General features: G+C 38.5%; 1 protein-coding gene across 1 annotated transcript in view; it reads left to right on the top strand.

The window, feature by feature from the left end:
• Positions 1-6,738: 6,738 nt before the first annotated feature.
• CDK14 (cyclin-dependent kinase 14) overlaps positions 6,739-20,652 on the top strand; it is a gene marked incomplete at both ends in the record, with an annotated part of 92,751 nt that continues 78,837 nt past the window's right edge. Inside the window, one exon of the mRNA XM_008943736.1 lies at positions 6,739-6,833. Coding sequence (XP_008941984.1) covers positions 6,739-6,833 — 95 coding nt within the window. The remainder of the gene's footprint in view (positions 6,834-20,652) is intronic.

A 20,652-nucleotide genomic window follows, 5' to 3' on the forward strand; every position in this document is an offset into this window, starting at 1 on the left:
GAAAAGCAGTGGGCTGGTTATCTGTAGGAATCCTGAGTTCTGCGATGGGCATCAGTAGATAGCATGTGCTATTGTCTGTAGGCTCTTGTCTACTTCTCTCCAAGTGTGAGTGCTTTCCCATCCCATGCTGTGTCCTGTCCCCTTTGTGTCTTGTTGCACACTCTGTCTTTCTGCTTCCTGCGTTCTTCCACCTGTGAAGGCTGTTCAGTTGTCCTTTGGCTTTTCTTTCTCCTTACCCAGCTGTCCTAGCTTCCAGTGTGAATCACAACCCCTCCTGCCAGCTCCTGTTTTCTGTATTCCTCCTTGCCTTCACGCTGCTGGTAGTCTGCCCCAAAGCCATGCTTTCAAAAGCTTGTAACTTGTAACGACCCAATCTAAAGGGTTTTCATGGAGATGGGAAAATGTGTATTCCTGTCTTAAAGGCCTCTATTTCCAGATTTTGAGTCTGTGCTCCAGAACATCAAATTTAGAGGTTGGTTGTTTTTTTCAAGGGGAGAGTTACTCAGTAGGTTACAGAAGATGTTACCAAAGCCTGTTCTTTGGGAGATGGGAGAAACTGTTTAGACTGAAAACTTCCAAAGAAGTCATCTTAAGGTAAATAGATATTTATATGAAAAATGTGTCTGAAATTCAGCAAAATACAAGACTAATAACAGACAGTGACAGTTTTATTAGTAGATTGTGCTACTAGTCCAAATCATGCTATGCGTGTATAAAAAAGAAATAGACTCCTGCTTTCACATGCTACTGGCATGGTAGGGTTGTCTTCTGTTGACATTTTTGGTTTACATGGTTTCCACCTCTTGAATACTGAAATGGACAGTGAAGGCTGCTGTAAGAAAGAAGTAGCATATTGCAGTCTTCTTCCATGAGTCTGCCTTTAGTTAGAATGATGTCTCATTATTTTTAACACCTGTCTGTATGGGGATCTGAAAAACACAGGGAGTATTACACAATGCATAAATTTATATCTATAACATAATGAAAGAGACATTAATTTCATATGACAGCAATCTTCTGTATATCTGTTAGACTACTATATTGCAGTGCTTTTTGGAGCTTGATTAGTCCTTACAATGCTTTGTTCCAGTTCAATAGGCAAAGAAATTTCTGCAGGTCTGTGACTTGTCATTTGCTTAGGGGATTACAGTGGTAGTGAGAAGAACATCTGAAGGTGCCTGTGTGTTGTTGCATGTGCTCTTCTTCTGTATTTCTTCTTTTATAACATACTGCACTTCCAAGTAGAAGCAATTAGTAGGAATTTCAGAAATAAAAAAGGTTCTTGGTTAAAGTTTCAAACCACTCATGCCAGCCTGAATTTCAGCTGAAATGCAGCTAATGTGATACATGTAGTCCCTCCAGCAAAGCAGCCTACAGTTGGAGGGGCTGGCAAATCCTTCCTTGGAAGAATATGAGGCAATGTGTGCTTCCTTAATGCCAGGCTGTCTTTTTTTTTTTTTTTTTTACATAATGAAATCTAGAATAAGTACCATGTGTTAAATCTAGAAGATACTTCCCTGGGTTCGGAATTGGCTGTAAAGAAGGTAATTCAGCTAAGCCTGGGTAATAGCCCATTTGACTGATGCAATGCTTTTTCTGTTCTTCCTGTAGCTCATGTTTTCTTTTGACATTTAAGAAACTTTCTCCTAGAAAATTTTCAAAGCTGGACAATGACCTATATATCTTCATTGCATCGTGTCTTGTAAGATTAGAGGGGAAGCTGACTGATTCTCTGCATTTATAGGGGGTGCAGCTCTCAAATCTATTACATGGGATTACAAATAATGATCACTCTACAGAATATATCCTGTGGTGAGAAGATGGGAAGTCTGTGGTTAGTGTGGTCTTACCTAGGATGTGTAGTTTTCACTATGCACATACAGAATTGAATTCTGTTGTATTAGAGTTGTAGGAAGACAAAGCTCTTTGCTCATGGTAATTTATTTCAGATGGGTGAACTGGAAAATAGCAAAGTGTAGATCTGGGAACTGCATTTCTGAGAAGGAAGTTTCTGCACATTTATTACTGCAAAACGCAGAATGCTGAATTCCTGTGTCTGTGCTAGAATTGTAAGAAAGTCCTGCTGTGTGGGAAGTGGATGAAAAGCATAAAGGACATTGTGTCTCAGGCCAAATTTTAAAAACTGCTTTAAAAGATGTGTAGATGGAAACATAAGTTGCTGGGAAGGGAAGCAGAACTTCCGTAGTTTGTGCAGACAATAAGACCCATTTGAGTATGTTTGTTCAGAAGACATTGAGGGAAAAAATCCATGAATGTTTTCTCACTAAAGATGCCTTTCCAGGAGAGGTCATAGACTGAACGCAACTGTTCATGTGAGGAGGTTGGCCCTCTTTCAGAGAGCACCATTGTGTCTGCAGTGTGAGAAGCTGCAGAATTTCACAGACTTGTTGTTTGGTTCTGAAGCACAACAAATCACCTGCTTTCAGAAATCTGTGTTACTGACTAGAATGTGCAGCTTTGGTGTCTCAAATTAAACAGGGCAGCAAAGATGCATGGTTGCATTAAGAATATTGGATAGGTGCAAAGTGCCACAATGTGCTGTCTTCCACAGTAGAACTCTTGCAATGAGATATGTGACATGTCCTGCTAGAGTGACAGTGAGAAAGGGTGAACACTCTGTGAGGAACAGTGAGGGAAATGGTGAGCACTGGTAGATGGTAGCCCCAGAGGACACCTCAACTCCTATTGAGCAAAGCAGGCATTTTCATAGCTATGGTTTTTAGAAAAACTACAAGAATATCGCAGCCTTTGTGTATGGTAGGAAATCTGAGACAGTATCAGCAGCAATTGTACATCATGGTGAATCTGAGCAGTATGAGGTTGAGTTCTGCTACTGCTGAGAAAAGCTTCCGGGTCACTGAAGTACCAGGCAATTTGGGAATCATCAGTGATTATTCTATCCAGGGCCACAGTAGATATCTGTGATTTTTCAGAAAGTGAGAACACAATGGTAGCCAGGAATTGCAAAACTGAATTAATTGCGTTAGGATGATCTGAGGACCGTAATTAATGTTCAGTCTTAATGTACTTGCCATGTCCAAAAGTACCATTTTTGCTAGTGTTGCTAGTAAAAACTTCTTCTTGCGTGTGACCTGGGAGTTGTCCCTAACAGTTACTTTTGTTCATTTTGACATAAAACTGTGAAATGTTACTTTATGGGCATGCCAGAATAGCTATTTTCAAAACACTCCAAATCTTCTAGAGGTAAGTCAAAGCTGATCTAAAAGTCATAGGGCTTTATTAATGGAGTGTCAGGCTTGAGCTGATGCTGTAAACCCTGCAGGGAGCAAAGCACTGATTTCCTGATGCTTACTCTTTTGGGTAAGAGTTGGCTGCAGTCCATCTGGATTGGCATGCTTGTGGAGCAAGTGTCCTTTAGAACCCAGCTCATCTGGGAACAGCAAAAAGCTCCTTGACCAACACAAGCAATAAGGCAGATTGCCGGGAGCTCATAATAGATGAGAGCATCCCCTTGTTGGAAGAGAAGCCTGTGATGGTTATTCAAGAAAATACAAAGTGTTGCCTTTATGTATGCAAATATGGTTACTAACTCTTGATGGAGAAGTGCTGAATGTTGGTACTTTTAGTGGCTCAGGTCATGAACTGATGTAGAAGATACAGAAATTATAATCTTAAATGTCGTTAATTATTGAAGTATGTCCCCAATTCCTCTGCCCTATTTTAATGCTGGAATTTGCTGTAAGGGAATATACAAACACAGATGACAGAACAAGCACCTGCCCATGTAATATTTTGTTCAAAGCGTTTTAAAAAAGCGTTTTAGCATTACTTGCTGCTGTGACTCCTCAAAACTCTTTGGGGAAATGAATCTGTAGTGCCATCTGGTTTATCTTACATTTAATACTAAGGGTAGAAGAGTGCCAGCTGATTTAAAGCAGCATTGTGTGGTTTTGATTTTAAAAATGCATGCTAAAGCACAACGAATACTTGTATGTTGATCCCCCTTTTGTGAGTTGTTGCAATGTTTTCTTCAACAATATTTTAATCTTTTTATCTTAAAAAAAAGAACTCTCTGTAAAATCATAATCACTGTGGGTGGAGACACCATTCTCTGAAAGGATTGATTTTTGTTCTAGAAGTAACACCAGGCACAGCAGCATCTGACTTCTCGCTGAGCTCCAGTAGCAGCTGCATTGGCAGCTTCAGAGGTGAAGTCAGGCTTGTCTTGGGCTGATTCTGATGATGGATTCCCTAGACTCTTTTTCGTTCTCTTGGATGTGAATTTCTGGAGTTTGTCTTTGAATTAGGGGAGTTCATCCAAAGTTGTATCTCCTTCAAGCAAAAAGTTGCCCAAATGAGGAGGTGTTTTGATTGGCAGTTTGTGGAAAAAAAAACACTGAACAACATTGGCTCATATTTCATTATATTTATAAAGTACTCTGTGGAGGAAGAAACAGCTTTTCTATTTCAGACAACATTTTCTTTTTAAAAATATGCTTTTTCCCCCCCCTCTTTTTAATCAACAAAGCAGTGTTTTCACAAAAGCAGTCACTCTTACCAATGAGTCCTGACACAAGAGTACATGGGTAATTCTCTTGCTTTCACCAGTTATGCTTGATTTCTCATGTGTAAATTGATACTGTAATTGCTTTTTATTTCCACAGTATAAAATTAGTGCAATTAAGGTGATTTGACTCTCTGTGCTATATTACTTACTGTATTTCATTTGGACTAACAAAGAAGACAGAAATCTCACCCTGCAGGTGATAGTTCTTGTAATATATGGTAGATGTTGAATATTGAGGCTGTAAAAGGAGAGAATTGGAGAAGATAAGTAAGAGTGGAAGAGGGGACTGAAAAGGAAAGAGTTGCAAAGATCTGGGGGTAAGCTACTTTCAATATACTGTTTAGGCTTTAATGACCCATATACAGGTTTTGGCAACACAGTAATGGGCAGCTAGAGCAACTAATGGCCTCAGGTCATGATCTGAACAGCAAAAGCTGACAGAGGTCATGCGTACTGTTATAGTTTGACATGCGCTCTGCTTGGAGGCAATTCTTCTGCTCCTGGTCTCTCTGCATGTGTGGCTATTTGATGAGGCTTGAGGGAAGTGCTGGTAAAAGCTCAGTTACTGGAGGTGAACTCTTCTCAGGTTTCATGCATGTTAAATGTTTAGGATCCTATGAAAGTTGTGCATGGCTCTTCCTTTAAAAAAAAAAAGCTTCTGCTTAACTTATAGAATGTTTAAACTTACTACAGATGCACTGATGAAATGTTTAAAAAGAATAATTGTAGTTGCAACAGCTGATTTACAGCGTACTGGCAATGTATTCAAAGCACAGGAAAGGTTCCTCTGTGCTGACTTTCTCAATAGCATGAGTTAGAGCAGAGGCCAAAGAAAGCTCTTTTAAAACATTTCTTCTCACATCTCTTCAGCCAGGCTGAAGGGTTGCCTTTTTCCTGGTCATGGATCCTGCTTGCAGGTTTGCAATCCTGTCATCAGGATATCTGTGATACGCTCACTTTGAAGCTGCTGTTTGGTGTTTTCCCCCTTGATATCTGTGTTTTGCCTAGCTTGAACTCCAAAGTTCTGCTGCTGAAGATGCTTGTAGTAGAACACTGACTCGGCAAGATGGCACATTGCTATTGTGTTGCTTCCTAGAGTGACCAGCTTGTCAGATCAGTCTCTTAAAGACCAGTATGAGAGATGATACATACTTACCCTAATTCAAAGCCAAATGACTTCTGGAGTTACCTCAGTGTGAGGGAGCACCCTCAATAGGACAGCAAGGGGCAGTAGTTCCATGGAAGCTCCCTAGTTTCCATTTTGCACAGTAATGGAGTGAGACACAAGTTTGGTGTTTCATCATTTTCTTTGACAAAAGAAGAGTGACAGAAGAAAATGCCACATAATTCAGTACAGAAATAGGCCACTCATTTGCATGTTTTTGTATCTATTATTTACTTTGTTGTGGCAGCTGATAGTCCTACTCAGATGTATGCATGAGATGACAAGGCAAAAATGACAGAATGACATTGGTAACAACGCATGGCTTGTCAGCATATACTGCTAAAATACATTGTGTCTTGTGGAACATTAAGTATGTGTTATGGTGTAAAAGAAATTTAATGCAGGAGATCATCTGCAAGTTCACTAGATAAGTCTTTATTTATCAGCAGTCTGAAAGTGTGACCTACTGCTATTAAGAATAAAAGTATGGTGGGAAAATACTATATCTATTCTCATGAGCTAATAAAAATCATTCCATCAAATGTGTTATGTTTGAGAGAAAGGAGAATTATTGCTTAAAACATTATTCCTAGGACAGATGCTGCACTTTAGAAAGTATCTCTGTTGTTCTGGAAAGGTGATATTTTGAAAAGGCATGCTTGACTTTTGACTGAGACAAAAAATTACCTCTGAGTGTAGAAACAAACCTGGTGTCTGGTTGATCAGATGTGAGTGACTGGTTCACATAAAGGAGGCTGCATAAGGACAATGGCTCATTTTTGCCTCAAAGTGAGGCTGAGTTTGACCAACAAGGTGGAGAAAATAGCTCTGAACAGGAACGTGTCATCTTTAAATACAACAAATGTGTGCAACTCATGGATGTAGAAGATATTAAAATACAATTATTGGTCATTAGCTTATGAAACTCAGATGTCAAAAAAAATCATCTAGGTCACTAAAGAAAAAGCCAATTAACGTAGAATATTTGGATCCTTTTTAAGATAACCTATGTTTTGCTTTTCAGCTTCTCTTTTGAAAGGATTGAAACATGCTAATATTGTGCTGCTTCATGACATCATTCACACCAAGGAGACCTTGACACTTGTGTTTGAATATGTGGTGAGTAAAGTAACTAATATTTTGGCTATGGTCCAGAGTGTACTGAATTTGATGTAGAAGCTCTCTTTCCCATCAGTGATCTATGGATTGGGTCAAAATAACCCTTTACTTTTTTCAGGAGAGTGGAGGCTATAAGAGATGATGTGTTTTATGTATTGGACTGGGCTAGAAGTGGAAGGCTGAGCTAGACCAGATTTAGAGATGGGGATTTTACTACTAGAGCTCTTGAAGGACCCTATACTGTTGAGTTTTCACAGTGGTTCATTACTCTACTTTCTAGTTGTAGGTTGTTTGTTAGAGCTTTTTCTTCACTGATGTGATTGGGTAACTTTAAAATAGGTGAGGATAATGTGGGTAAGAACAGGACTGAAATGCTTAACAGGCAGTTCTTCATCAAAAGCGTGTAACAAGCTGAAGTGTGTAAAAGAGTGGCTTTTGTTGTGACTGGCTTGTGCACAGTGTCCTTTTAGAATCAATGTCAGTAAAAAAGAAGTGTGGTGCACGCAATTTAGAATTTTGGATTATTATTTTCTTGCCATGACTAGTGTATGCATTAAAATTTTAGTTTACACAATGTAATGATCTAATTGTGTTCAGACTATTACTTACCAAAGTCTTGGGCTTGGCTTCCTCGTTAATCTTTTTGGTTTTTCTGAGACATACATATGGCATTTATGTAGAACTACTTCAGCATTTAGCTGTGGAATTATGCAAGGTGCTATCATAATTAAACCTCCCAGTTTTCACAGATGGGTCTAAGAGCATGTAATTCAAAAGAAACAAATGAGTTTAGAGAAGGTTAGATGTTCAGTGCAGTGTCTGCTATTGTGTTGTTGTCAGTAAGACCTTGCATTTATAAAGTACAGTGATTACTAGTTTTAGTACATCCTTGCTTAAGACAGATATAATTAGTTTGTGTGAAATGTGTGTTAGAAATGCTACAGTGTAATAATGTGGGTATTCAGGATATTCAGGTATTCAGGTATAGGAGCCTGCAGAATAGTTGCATGCAGTATGTATGTTTTTACCTCAGGTATAGGAATGTTAATAGAAATATCATTCTTGCTCTTAAAGTTGGGGATCCTTCTGCTCCTGACTTTTACACTGAATTAGCATAGGAAAAGCCTAGATATTTAATTTTATGTAACAATCAGTGTAGACTTATTTGTATAACTTTATGTGAATACGTTTTGCAGTTCCTTTTATCAGTGGCTATATTTAGCTGTGTTCATCAGAACTGCTTGAAAAGTGAGATACATAGAATATGTTTTTGCCTGTTATACTCATGTGAAGCTCCTGGAATTGAGCTCCGTTAGTAGTGCTTTAGGGACTCTGGTTCCCAGACATGTGTTACTGTACATGCTAAGCACGGACACTGATGGAGCTTCGTGCAGTGGCTCCTTCTTCTGGATTCACTTAACTGTTTTAGTCTTCAACAGGGTGCTGCTAAGATAAGCCCCACTGGTGGTTGTATGTTTATTCCCACGGTGTTTGGTAGCCATCGAAACTGTTTCAGGATCTCATTTAATAAGGGTTTCTAGCAACTGATCCAAGTAGTATTTTGGATGGTGGGCAGTCTTTCAAGGTGGTGTTCAGGAATAAGGATGCCTTGTTGGGTGCAGCCAGGCTAAGGACCGTATCACAATGATGTAATTTGCTTCTGTGCCTTGAGGTGACAGAATTGTTTAACAAAAGTCTCTTTTCATTGTTAGGCAATGTCAAGTTATAAGCTGATCAGATAGCTAATGCCACCTGATAATGCTTACTAGTTGAGAGTGTTGATGTAGCCTGAACAGAATTCCTGTGGGTGTGCATTATACAGGTTTTAACTGCATGATCAGAATGACCTTTTTTAGTCCTTTTGTCAAAGAGCTATTCAGTGCATAAAATGAATGTGCAGAGGCAAAATTACAGATGCTCAGTTAAATCTGCAAATTTTGGCTGGTTAACTATGCAGTCTAGCTGTGTAATTGGTGTTGCTGAGCTCTGTATCTCTGTAACGTTTGGGTCTTTTGGTTGTGGGTGGTGTGGTGTGGTGTTGGTTTGGTTTTTTTTGTTTTGTTTTTCTTGGTTGGTTGGTTGTTTTTTTTCCTTCCCTCCCCACACCCCATACATGGGTTGGCTCAGAGTTGTAGAGGAATCAGTAGAAATATTCATGCAATTGAAACTGCATGGTGGCATACATTTTTTAATGACCGAGACCTAACAAACTTAAAACAGGATGAATTTTATTTATTTCTTAAAGTGACATAATGGGACTGACACACTTTTGCCATTAATCACTATTGGTCATTTCAAACGTAGTAAAGCATTTGAATGAGATGTCATGATTAAATTAGGGATGAACAGTTAGTGATCTAAGAGTTCTTAGGAAATGGAAACTTTGGGTTGCTAGGTTGGTGATAGATTCCACTGGGAAATTAATACTAATGAAACATCTGAGGTTATCAAAGATATTCAGTTTCAGCATCGACCCTGAAAGAGTAGAATGAAATTTAATTTCATATAGCACCTTTTATTGCAAAATGCGTTGCAGTAATAAGTTAAAAGCTGAAAGCAGAATAGCCTCTGCAAGGAAGTACAGCAGTGATTAAATTCTCTGGGTACCCCAAATTAGAATTTTTCTATATGGAAATCTGTGAGATAAAAACATGACAGAAATTTTAATTTTAACCTTGGTGGTCCATCTTTAAAAATCCTATCTGACAGCTGAAGATCGAGAGAAGCTCAATCTCCATATAAATATTTTGGTGGTGAATCTGAAGCTGTATGTTTCTATGGAAGAAGAGGAGGAAGGGGCTTGCTTCTGTTGAATGAAAAAAACTTAATTGAAAATGGTTTGGTATATACAGTACCTGTTTAGTAGGATGTAATTTCCTTGTGTGCTTTGGTAACTCTTCCATCAGCTATGTTAATTGTTGGTCAATCAAGTGCACTAAAAGTGGAGCTGAAAACTCACTTTTGTTGCTGGATGTCTGAGAGCCATTGCTCGTTACCTGAGGACTTACGAGGATGAGCTGCTTGGAATCCCCACTACAAAATCTGAAGGGCTGATACTCTTTCATTTATGAATAGTAGAGAAAAGGGTTTCTGTGTAGTTACCTGGGATATGCTAAAGAAGACCTGAAAACAACACGTGAGTTTTTGACATATTTTGCATATGGTATCTGAGACTACAATGACTGTCAAAAGAAAAAGGTCAGTTCAGCTTTACGGTTCAATGGAGGAGTATGACTGTTCACGTTAAGTTTTGTTCCCCTCTTCTCCAGGTTCTGTTCAGGTGTTATTTTGTGTGGCCATGGGGGTATGGTAGCTGTAGTGCCAAGTGTCACTGATATAACCAGCTGTGCTCAAGGAAATGACAAATTTTACAAGTGAGATCTCAGACATATCGAGAGATCTTTGAAAGATGTGTTGACATCTGTTCATTCTAATACGATCATTAGCTGCTACCATTTGTTTCTTCACTTGTTTATTTAAAAGGAAGATAACTACTTAGAAGCACTTATTTGCTGAAAGCCAATCCTAACCAATACGTGTTGCTACAGGCTTCATAGAATGATAATGAGTATTTTATTATTATGTATAATTATGTAAGTATATTATTATCATCAATAAATGAACCAGCAACATGTCCTATTCCTGGCATATAAAAGTGAGCTTGTATAGCTATACTCTAGATTATGCTTTCAATATTTGTGAACTAGGTTTGAAACAAGAACAGGTGCATTTATAATTGAAAGTATGAGTAATGAATAATATTATTTCTGCCTCAACAGTGAAAAAGCTCCAGACTAATGTAATAGTGTACTTTAAACCCAAGCACTTTCAATTACCTTGCCTATTTTAAGCTTTGTGTATGTTTTTCCTTCTTAAAAATTACTTTCCATAAAAGAAGAAAATTTATTTCTCATTGCTTCATTACAGTAGCTAAAATAGGTTGTTATGCAATAAGTTGGCTTAATAAAGTTCATTAGTTACATTTTCTTTCCATTTCCTGTAAGAAGAAAAAAGGTGTGAATTTCTCACTTTAATGCTGTTTGGAAATGGACATATATACTGTTTATTGGAAATAAGAGCTACAGAGTGGCAGTTTCTAAACCTGAGATTCTGAGTTTGTTATGGGACATCTTAGTAAAAGTATTTTGCAAGGAAATGGTCGGTACTCATTACTTAAAAGGACAAAACTTTTGCATTGAAAAATTAGAGTTTCTTATAACTTTTGACAATTTGGATCAAATACTATTATTGATACCCTGTTTTATTTTATTAGAGAATGTTTTGAAACTAAAGGTAGGATGGCATTGCTTGTTTTTGAAAACAAATGGAAAAAGCCACATTATTTTCACGGATGAAAGAAGGAAAATCAGTAGAGTCCCAGATTTGCTTTTGAGCTTTGATCACTCGGATCACTTGGATTCAGTGGTACTTAGAGGCAATTAGGGAGGCTGGGCACAAGAAGGAAGGAAAGGTCTTCTAATCCTTGATTGAAAGTGAAACTTACTTGTCTGCATTATCTTATTTTGATGTGAGAGTGAAATGTTGGGCAATTTTCTTCCCCTTTGAGGTCAAGGTGCCTGTCCAGCCACGGTAAGCAAGGATGAAAGCTAGTGAATCTCTGCAGCAAGCCATATGTCTCCTAACAACTCCCTTGGCAGACATATCCCTCCTTGCCACGGACATGCTCTGTCCACCCCAAGAAGGAGAGGGGAGTGGCTGAGGGCTCCCAGCGTAGAAGCAGTTGAATTTAGTAGCTTCCTTTTGCCTTGGGTGCAGAAGGAGCTGTTTCCTTGTTAACCCGAGTTGTGCTACTTAAACTGTAACCAAACAGATGACAGAACAAGGCTGAGAAGAAGCAGAGGGAAAGGAAATCCCCTGCTGTTGAGGCAAGGCAGTAAGGGAATACTGCTCTTTGGAAAGCCTTGTTTTTCGAGTTCTAATGAGCAGATCAGAGATAGGAGCTGCTGATGTCCAAGTATAGGTTGGAAATGCAAACAAAGTCACCTTTGGGAGGTAGAGATTCAGAAGAGATTTCCAAAGGCAATTGCTTGGTGCTTTGTCGAGATGTAAAGGCTATGCCAGATGTGACAATCAGTAGGAAAGAAGGAATTAAAAAAAATGTATTTACAATGAAATAAAAATACTCCTGCTGGGTTAAGAAGTTTGCACAGGTCTAGTTGGGAGGAAGAGGGGTGTGACTGAGTTCTCCTCATCACCCTGACTTCTCAGGGTCTCACAAACGTTACGTCGAGTTCATGTGGAGAGTGCATACTGATGAATAGATCTGTTAATAAGATTGATCAAGATTTACAACTGAACGGATTTGGAGGCTGTGTGTATCTGAATGTCTAGTCTTTGTACAGTTTCCTGATGCTTTTTGTAACGTTACCCGATGCTTTGCATCTTTTAATAATTATCATCTATTATTTGTGATTCTTTTTATGAAGTATTAGTAAGTGTAATTCAGTGTAAGCATTTTTTTAAAACTCACAACAAAGTCAAAGCATAAAAAAACGTGCAGAGTTGAGCTGACAGATGAAACCGTGGAAATCATGTGATATATTCTATCTACTGACAGATCTGAATAAGTTTTTTCCTAAATTACAGGTAAAAATTTCAAACATCGTTGTAGTTCATAAAAACCACATATATGTAGTAAGATGCATGTACTAGTGATAACACTCTGCTCAGTAAGGCCACCACCAAAAATGTAAATTTGTCCATGCAGTGAAAAGATGAATCAAATAGATACCTGGTGGCAAGGGGGAAACAAGAATAAACAAACATCTAGATTAAAGGCTTCTGAGGAAGAGTCAAAGGAAGTAAGGCTCTTCAGAGTTGCAGAAAAAAAGGATGAGATGGTTACAAACCTTTAGATACATCAAAGAGAAAGACAGGGACCTATTTCCATGTCAATGGTAGAAAGGATAGAAAATATGAAATTGCAGTAAGGAAGAGAAAGATTACACTATAGGAATGACTCTTTCATACTAATGACAGGAAAACACAGAAGAAGCTACCATGAGTTGTTGGTCTCTGTAACACTGGCTGTCTTTAAGAATAGTTTGGTCAAATAATCAGCAGAATGTCATGTCATTGATAGTAGCTATAGGTAAGTTGATTTTTTTTTTTCTTTCTGTGTGTATCTTTCTCCATCTTAATTTTTATCAGTTAAGTATGAATACTTGTAGTCTTTCAGTGAAGTTAATACAGTGTTACTTTCTTGTAACAGGAATTTAAGGAAAAATTTTAGTTTATTTTACTATTTTAAATGAAACTTTAAATAAATCCTTATAGTTTAATGTTTTTGTTGTTATTTGTTTGTTTGTTTGTTTTAGTACTTGATTGTTATTTCTATGTCTATTTCTGGACATCTCTGCCACCAGTAGTATTCTGGTGGCATAGATTTCAGTAAAAAAATGGGCTTGTCCAATTCCCTCTGAGGTGAAACCTGACAGTGTATCAGCTTGCACTTGGGGCTATCCAATCTAATCACTCTTTTTTTCTCAAGCTCTTTAATAATGTGGATTGTAACTGCTGTTTAATTTTAAAATGAGCAGCTCTGATTTACTCGCTGCAGATTGAAAAAAAAAACCAACAAACAAACAAGCAAAACACCAACCCCAAATCTGCCTGTTTCAAGAGTGATAATTGCCATAATTCCTGATCTTAAAAATATTTTTTTCCTTCCTGAACTAGCAACATCCAACTTTGTATTAATTTGATCATATTAATATAAAAATACATCTATGAAGTTGCTAAAAACACAAACTTGGGGTGAGGTGAGCAATTCTGGCAAAATACTAATGCTAAAAATACTGGAGTCAGAATGAAGAGATAAGTAATTGCTGATCTCTTTATAATAAATTTATAGTTTTTTGTTATAAAAATAATTAAAGAATGATGAGTAAGAGGAATCAAGAGTCAGGCTTGTGTAATGAACAGAGCCAACACTTTGAAGTTAAGATGACCTGTTAATTTTTCTTGTTTTACTGCTTTGAATAAAGAGGATATAAACCATGAAAGCATCGTTTTTCTTTTATGCACCTTGCCATCTGAACTGCAATTTTCCCTATAAAATTTTTATTAATCTCGTGTGGACAGTTAGTATTAGGAGGCATGACAGAAAACAGTCACTCAACTAGTGTGAAGAGAGGTTTACCATAGGATGCTGAAGCATTTAGAGAATGTGCACTGCTTTTTTCCCGCCCTGAAGATGGCCTTTTTTGGTAGCATAGCACACAACAGTAGCAAAGGGTGTTGTGCCAATTTGGCTTGTCTGTGCCATCCATGGCCAGTACAGTGCCAGTATTAGTGTGGATACTTGACACAGTATGGGTGTATGTGGATTGTCGGCCTCCCTGCCCTGTGTGTGTTCTGCCTGTGTGGTCCTGGAGTGGGTACTGTCACTATGAGCTTAGGAGTATCTGCCATGCTCTAATGAGAAACCTTTTGTATCTTTTTATTTTGGTATATGTGGATATAATGGTGAGTGCTATGGAAGCCTAACTGCTTAGCAAATTAAAGAAAAAGTGCACACACACATCTGATATATTACAACTTGCTCAGCTTGTAAAAATTGTCCCAACCCTGTTGATTTGGGGAAGTATAAGTTCATTGTGGTTTACACAAGCTGATAATCTGCTGCTAGGTTTTGATCATATTAAATTTGGGAATTCCTAGTGATTTTTGAGATGTCATCTATTTTTTAAAATAATGTCACTAGATTAATTCCTTACTGTCTCTTCAACCTGATTTACCAAGAAAACAAGGTTGATACAATTACTAAGGTGACCAGAAAATAGGGAAGGGCATAAACTGGCATATTTAGAAATCTGGATTTTGTTGAAGATCTTGGTTCGTTCAGCAATTCTTTCCACAATAGTGTGTGTCTCACTCATCACAGACCATATTGTTCTCTGTGCAACGATCAGAGACTGTGTATCAATACATAAATATATATATATATTCTAGTAGCAACCAAAAATCAGACAACTATGTATTCCTTTTTCTGTCTGGAATTTTCAGGTGGGTTTGTATGTGTGTTTTGCACTCCCCTGCTGCCCAACCTCCTTTTCTATAAGGTTTTGTTCATGTGTTTTGAAGTATATTTATCTTTGTTGACAGTATGAGAGAAATCTAAGGAACCAGAAACATCTGTTAGCAAAATTGTTTTCATTAAATGTCTCTTGTGGGGTGATTTTTTTTCTTTCTTGAATCCCTAATATGTATCTTTCCTCTGCTGCTCAGCACAGCTGGTTTTCTGGAAGTTGCTCAGGTATCACCCAGAGATAGCTTGTAGGGTATTTTTTGTTAGCATGGCTTACACTTGTATCATAGAGGGAAAAGATTGAATTATGGAAAGCTGTAGAAATACTTGAAAATGAGTGCATATGACACTTTTGAAAACACCAGCAACATGAAATTAGCTTAAACCATGGTGCAGTAATCCGCAGAGCACTTAGGTTGGAGAATACACACCATTTAAATAGAATTAACTTTTCTTTGTTCTCCTGTCACTTCAAATATTCCTTATGCCTGTGCTCTTATTGGTAAATTATATTACTGTTTAAGAATTTGTTGGTGACAAAAGGGAAAGTATTTTAGTCAGTAAAACTGCTAGGGCATAAATAATGTGTGCTCTCCTTTGATCAGAGAAGAATGGCTTGCCACAGCCTCGCTGCCTCAGTGGAGCAGCACAATCTGTCTGCTGCAGGATGGCATTGCCGGCAGCCAAATACTCCCGTTTTTGTTTTAATGGAGGAGTCCTTTCACATTGCTGGTTTTACATGATGGGAATGCGGTTGGAAATGCTTCCTGTTCCGTTCACGAGCCCCAGGCTCTCTGTGCATTTCAGCTTCAAAAATGACAGCTGAAACCAATTAGGCAGAATTATGGGACAGCTAAGTCACATGGAGATTTATCATGACTGAGGAAGAGGAGGCAAAGAGAATGTATTGCATGGGAAGTAGAAGTGACTAATTTAATTAGAAGAGAATGACAGTCACGTTATTATTATGGAAAAGGGCTGGCGAATTAGAGCTCATTTTATGTCACTGGCCATGCCTTTGAAAGGAGACGTCTTTGTCTCCTTTGTCTGAACGCATTTGTGTTTGGTAGCACGGTCTCTGATTTCTGAGCAAGATAGTTGGGCAAAAGAGCTGATGTCAAAAAAAAAAAAAAGAGTTGATGCAAAGCACTGAGCGCATCTTAGGACATTCATAGCTTGTGGTTTACTCATGGATTCATAATTAGAATTGCTTCTTTAAGGGGAGAAGGGAGGAGTCTCAAACTATCAACATCTGTCTCATTTTTCTGTTTGCATAAGCTGTCCCTTCCAGAAGTAGGATGCAATGTATATAAACCTTGCTTCAGCTGTATAAATACCAGCCTGGATTCTTTTCCCTTCAGCAGATGCTTATACACAATATGCTCGCAAACATAAAACATGCATGTGTCTACTAACATAAACCAGAGTCTTGCTGAAATGGCATTCATACCTTGCACAGCGCCACAAGTTTGAAGCAAAACCCAAATTAATTTCTTTGTGTGAGCCTCGAGAAAGTATTTTATAAGGTAAATGGAACTTTTCGTGGTATTGTCGTGGTAGTTGATGGTGTGGGGAAGAAGTGAATCAAAACAGTAGAGGGAGTCTGTGCAGCTGTGCATTTTTCATTTTTTTTTTTTTTTTTTTTTACTATGGCTTTTTCATTTCTTCCATGACCCAAGCTTGATTTTGCTCAGTCCTTGTACAACTTTGATCTTTATTTAAACTCTGAGTGGTTATGTTGGCCAAGTAGCTTAATAGCTCTCTCTCATTTTCATGTGTCTGTAGGGGTTGTGATACTTGTCTCATCATAGGGAGGAAAATATTTTAAATTCATTGGTGTTTTGGTCGAAAATGGGCATAGGTTGGTGTGCTTCTACATACAGTTTGGAAACAGTAGAACGGCTGGATGAGCACAGCTAAACATGAGTTTTCTATTCACTCTCCTAGGAGGCATTATGTGGGTTCTGTTCTAACCAGAGCCTGGGCCCATCTACCCCAGGAAGGATCAGGAGTTTCCTAGTGGAGGAGGTCTATATACTTGAGGTGAGCCCTTGAGGGGCAAGGGTTTGTGTTTTAACTTGCCAGGAGAAGGTAGCACAAAGGATTGACACAGTCTTCCCAGGGATGTATAGCTGTGTGTACTAGAACCCTGAAGATAAGTCACAGCCCTGGAGCAGTGATCTTCTGGCATGATTTAGTAAAATATAGTTGTTTGAAGAAATAAGATACAGAAGTCTGTCTCAGGTTGCTTACATTTTAATTTCAGCCAAAATGGCCAAGATAATCTTAAACCTGTAGCTTAATATTGAATATTGTCAATATTCAAGCCTTACAGTATGGGCTTGGAATTTAGCGACTAGGTAGGCTTTGTGCTGTGGATGGCATTGAGCTATTATTCTGAAAATTGCCCACATTTGGTCAAGTGATAGGCTTTAGAAAAATTGTCATTTGTAATTAAGAACTCTGTCTTTGAAGATTCCCCCTCTCCTCTCAAAGGCTTGGCTTTAGTCTTTGACTTCAGATATTGTGGACTACATTCCCTGAGAAAATTGTTTTTTTTTCTGTGGGAGGCAGTAGTGGGAGGAGAGGTCAAATTCTTCACTTAAGGCATAAGAGATTTTCCACAAAAAGGTGTTAGTGTGGTGGCAAAATCAAGGTCTTAAAATAAGAGGTTGCCCAGATAAAGATGACCTATGCAATCTCCTTTTGCCATTCTTTTGAAAGAGCATGTTCTGCAGCTCTGCAGCGAACCATGTGGTGAGGGCATGTCATTGCTATTGAACTTTTCTCATTCTTCGTGGATGTTGGAACTAGGGTATCCTCTGGGGTTCATGCCTCCAAGTATTGTTTCAAGATAAGGCAGATAATACTGCTGTAGAAAACTGGGTTCTAGCCCTGCTGTACTGGGAATTGTCATCACCATCCCAAATTGTTGCCACCGAAGTTCACATGTGGCTGACTTGTGCCATTCAGCGTGAGATTCTCAGTCTCCCTTGAAAAAGCATTATACACTCACAGCTGTAACTGAAGTCAGTCAAAACACACGAGGCAAAATTGGCCAAGCACTCTGAGAAGTCCAAACCAAATTGCTTTAAATGGAGTTTCCCTAAACCCTGATACTTTAAGACTTCTTTTTCTTTGCTTCAATTCTCTACCTGATAAAAGGCAATAATGCCACATCTGCCCTACCTATGAGATTTTTTTATTTGTGAAGCATGTGAATAGCATAGCAATGAGCAGGGCAGGAAAGCTGTGAGATTGATATTTCTGCCTTCCAAGAAGTAAATAAGCCAGAGACTGCAAGCTGCATGAGAACAGAAAAAAACCCCAAACCATAAAACCAGCACAGCTGTTCTGTAATCGAATACCTCCTATTCTGTTCAGCATGCACATCTAATCCAGTGAGGGGAAAAAAGTATGTGATCACATTACACATTTGAAAAGTTATTATAATTTACATTTACTGGGCAAACAAAGAAAAGATTGGTTAAAGCCCATTAATTCTGGACATTCCTAATTTTGAGTTCTTCACATGGAAACTTGATTTATCTCTATTTATTGTACTTGTGTAGCTGTTAGGAGCAGATAAGTGCTAGTAGATTATTTGTACATAAAGACGTGGGTGAACTGGTGGAATGTTAAGAGCAGTACTTAATGGGGTAGTGAATTTAAGCTAAAATATCATACGTTCTGTCAGCAGGAGATTGCCCATGGTGATTTATGTGTGTTAGGGATTAAAAGTATGGCTGATAGAGTTATTAAAAGCTAGCTCAAAGCAGAATTCTTCTAGCCATGTCCACTTGGGATCAGGATGTGTGTGGCAGACTTTTGCAGTTACTTGGAAGTCTCTGTACTGCATTCCGAGTGTATTCTGCTTCCCTGTGAGGTGTCCTCACTCTCTGAGTCAGGGAGAAAGGATTGTAAAAGGTGTCTTTGTTTTTTTTTTGTCTTCCTACCCTATATCAGTGTAGTTTTATATTATTGCCATTATGTAACTGTATCTTGAATTTTTCCTTAGGGTATGTATTTTATTAGATCAATGTGGTAACCACGGCAAAGGACCCTAGTGTCAGAGTATGACATGCTGTATCTGCAGCCACCGTTCCACTTGGGAAAGCATGTTGCCTTCTACCTTGAAATACAGTGTGAAGAAAAAGACTCTGTTCATCTCTGTGGTACTAGTTTCATGGAATACCATTAGAAAACTGCTTTTATCCAATTTGCTCTCTTCTTTCTTTTTTTAATGCTTTTCTGAAACTTCCGTTCATGTTGTGTTCTTCAATGTCACTTGAGCACACAAGTACTGGAGCAGACACTTGCCTGCCAAAAGGGTAAACAAGTTTAGAAATAGCCGTCCCTGCAGCAGTGTCAGCTACTCTGGCTATACTAATGTTTAATTCAATGTGCATTGCGTCCCTACCTTGGGAAAAGAAGAGGAGCAGCTGATGCTGCCTTTGCTTTACTGCTAGCTTTTTTTTGAGGAACAATGTACTGTAACTTTATAGGTTGTTTTTGCAGTTGGTACCATAGTCTTTAGTTTCTGTTTTGAGAAAGACTCTAACTTAGTTTTATGAGAGCAAATTCTTGAAAGATTTGGACAGGAAAAAACATTCTATTTTTGTTTACTGTCTGAATGAAGATTTGGTAGAGGTTTCTCTGTCTCTAGCAAGTGCGTGGGGAAAAAGATAGATGCCAAAAGACTGCTGCTGCACAGTTGACTCTGTGAGGTTTCCAGGGTTCTGTAGAAATTGCTGCTTCTACCAGGCTACCAGTAGTCTTGGTCCTTGGGGTAGGAAGAAGAGGTGAATCATGCATAACACAAACGTGGAGGAAATGCATTCAACTAATAACTGAAATATAAGTGGAAGTAAATGGGGTTATCCTCTTAATTCATTGCAAGTACATTTAAAATGAAAAGATGGCGTAGTGCAGTTCCTAGTCATGTGACTCTGAAGAAGATATTCTTAGAATAGTTTTGGTGAGTAGAAAGGGGGAGCTAGTGGGCAGCTGGGGTGCTGGAGTTTCATGGATGGGACCTTCCAAAGTAGCATTGTGTTTGTCTTCATCTTGTCTGGTTTCTGGCAGCTGACTAGTTGCAAATTGTAAGGATCAGTAGAAGGTGAAGGAGGGAGTAAGTTTCCCACCTAGCAGGTTATCTGTCACTCACAAAGGCTGGCAGACATTTGTGGGGAAATGATAATTCTCTTTCTCTAGCCAGTCCGTGTGACAAAGTGTGCTGAGCTCAGGGGCCATGATGAGTGTATCTGAGGATGGGACAGCACTGCCTTGTATGTCCTGTTGGGCTTTCTAAAGTGAAATTTCACACTTGTCTTTAAAATCTTCCCAAACACTGTAGGTGCTATCATTATTCAAATATTTGTATTTAAATTAGAGAATGTGTTTTCTGCCAGGCTGGCACTTCTCAAAATTGGATGACCCATTGAAATGGAGGGAATACCCCAAACTTCTTATTTGACATGAGCCATCACCTGTAATAATGGTATTTCAGCTGATATTTTGCTGGAGGCAGACTTCTGTGCCGGGATTAGTACTCAAAACCTGTTGTTTTTTCCAAACAAATGACAAGGTTAGCAGATGACTTTGTTCAAGTATATTTCTTTAGTGTTAATACAATAAAACAAGACAGAACTGGGTAATGCAGTGAAGCATGCTGAAGGTCCATTTTTGAGATAGTTTATTGATACAGGACCAGAAAACTAACTGGGAGAATGGAAGATGACTATGTACCTGAAGTAGCTAAAGATTTTA

Source organism: Merops nubicus, unplaced genomic scaffold, assembly GCF_000691845.1.
Source record: "Merops nubicus isolate BGI_N331 unplaced genomic scaffold, ASM69184v1 scaffold1937, whole genome shotgun sequence".
NCBI lineage: Eukaryota > Metazoa > Chordata > Aves > Coraciiformes > Meropidae > Merops > Merops nubicus.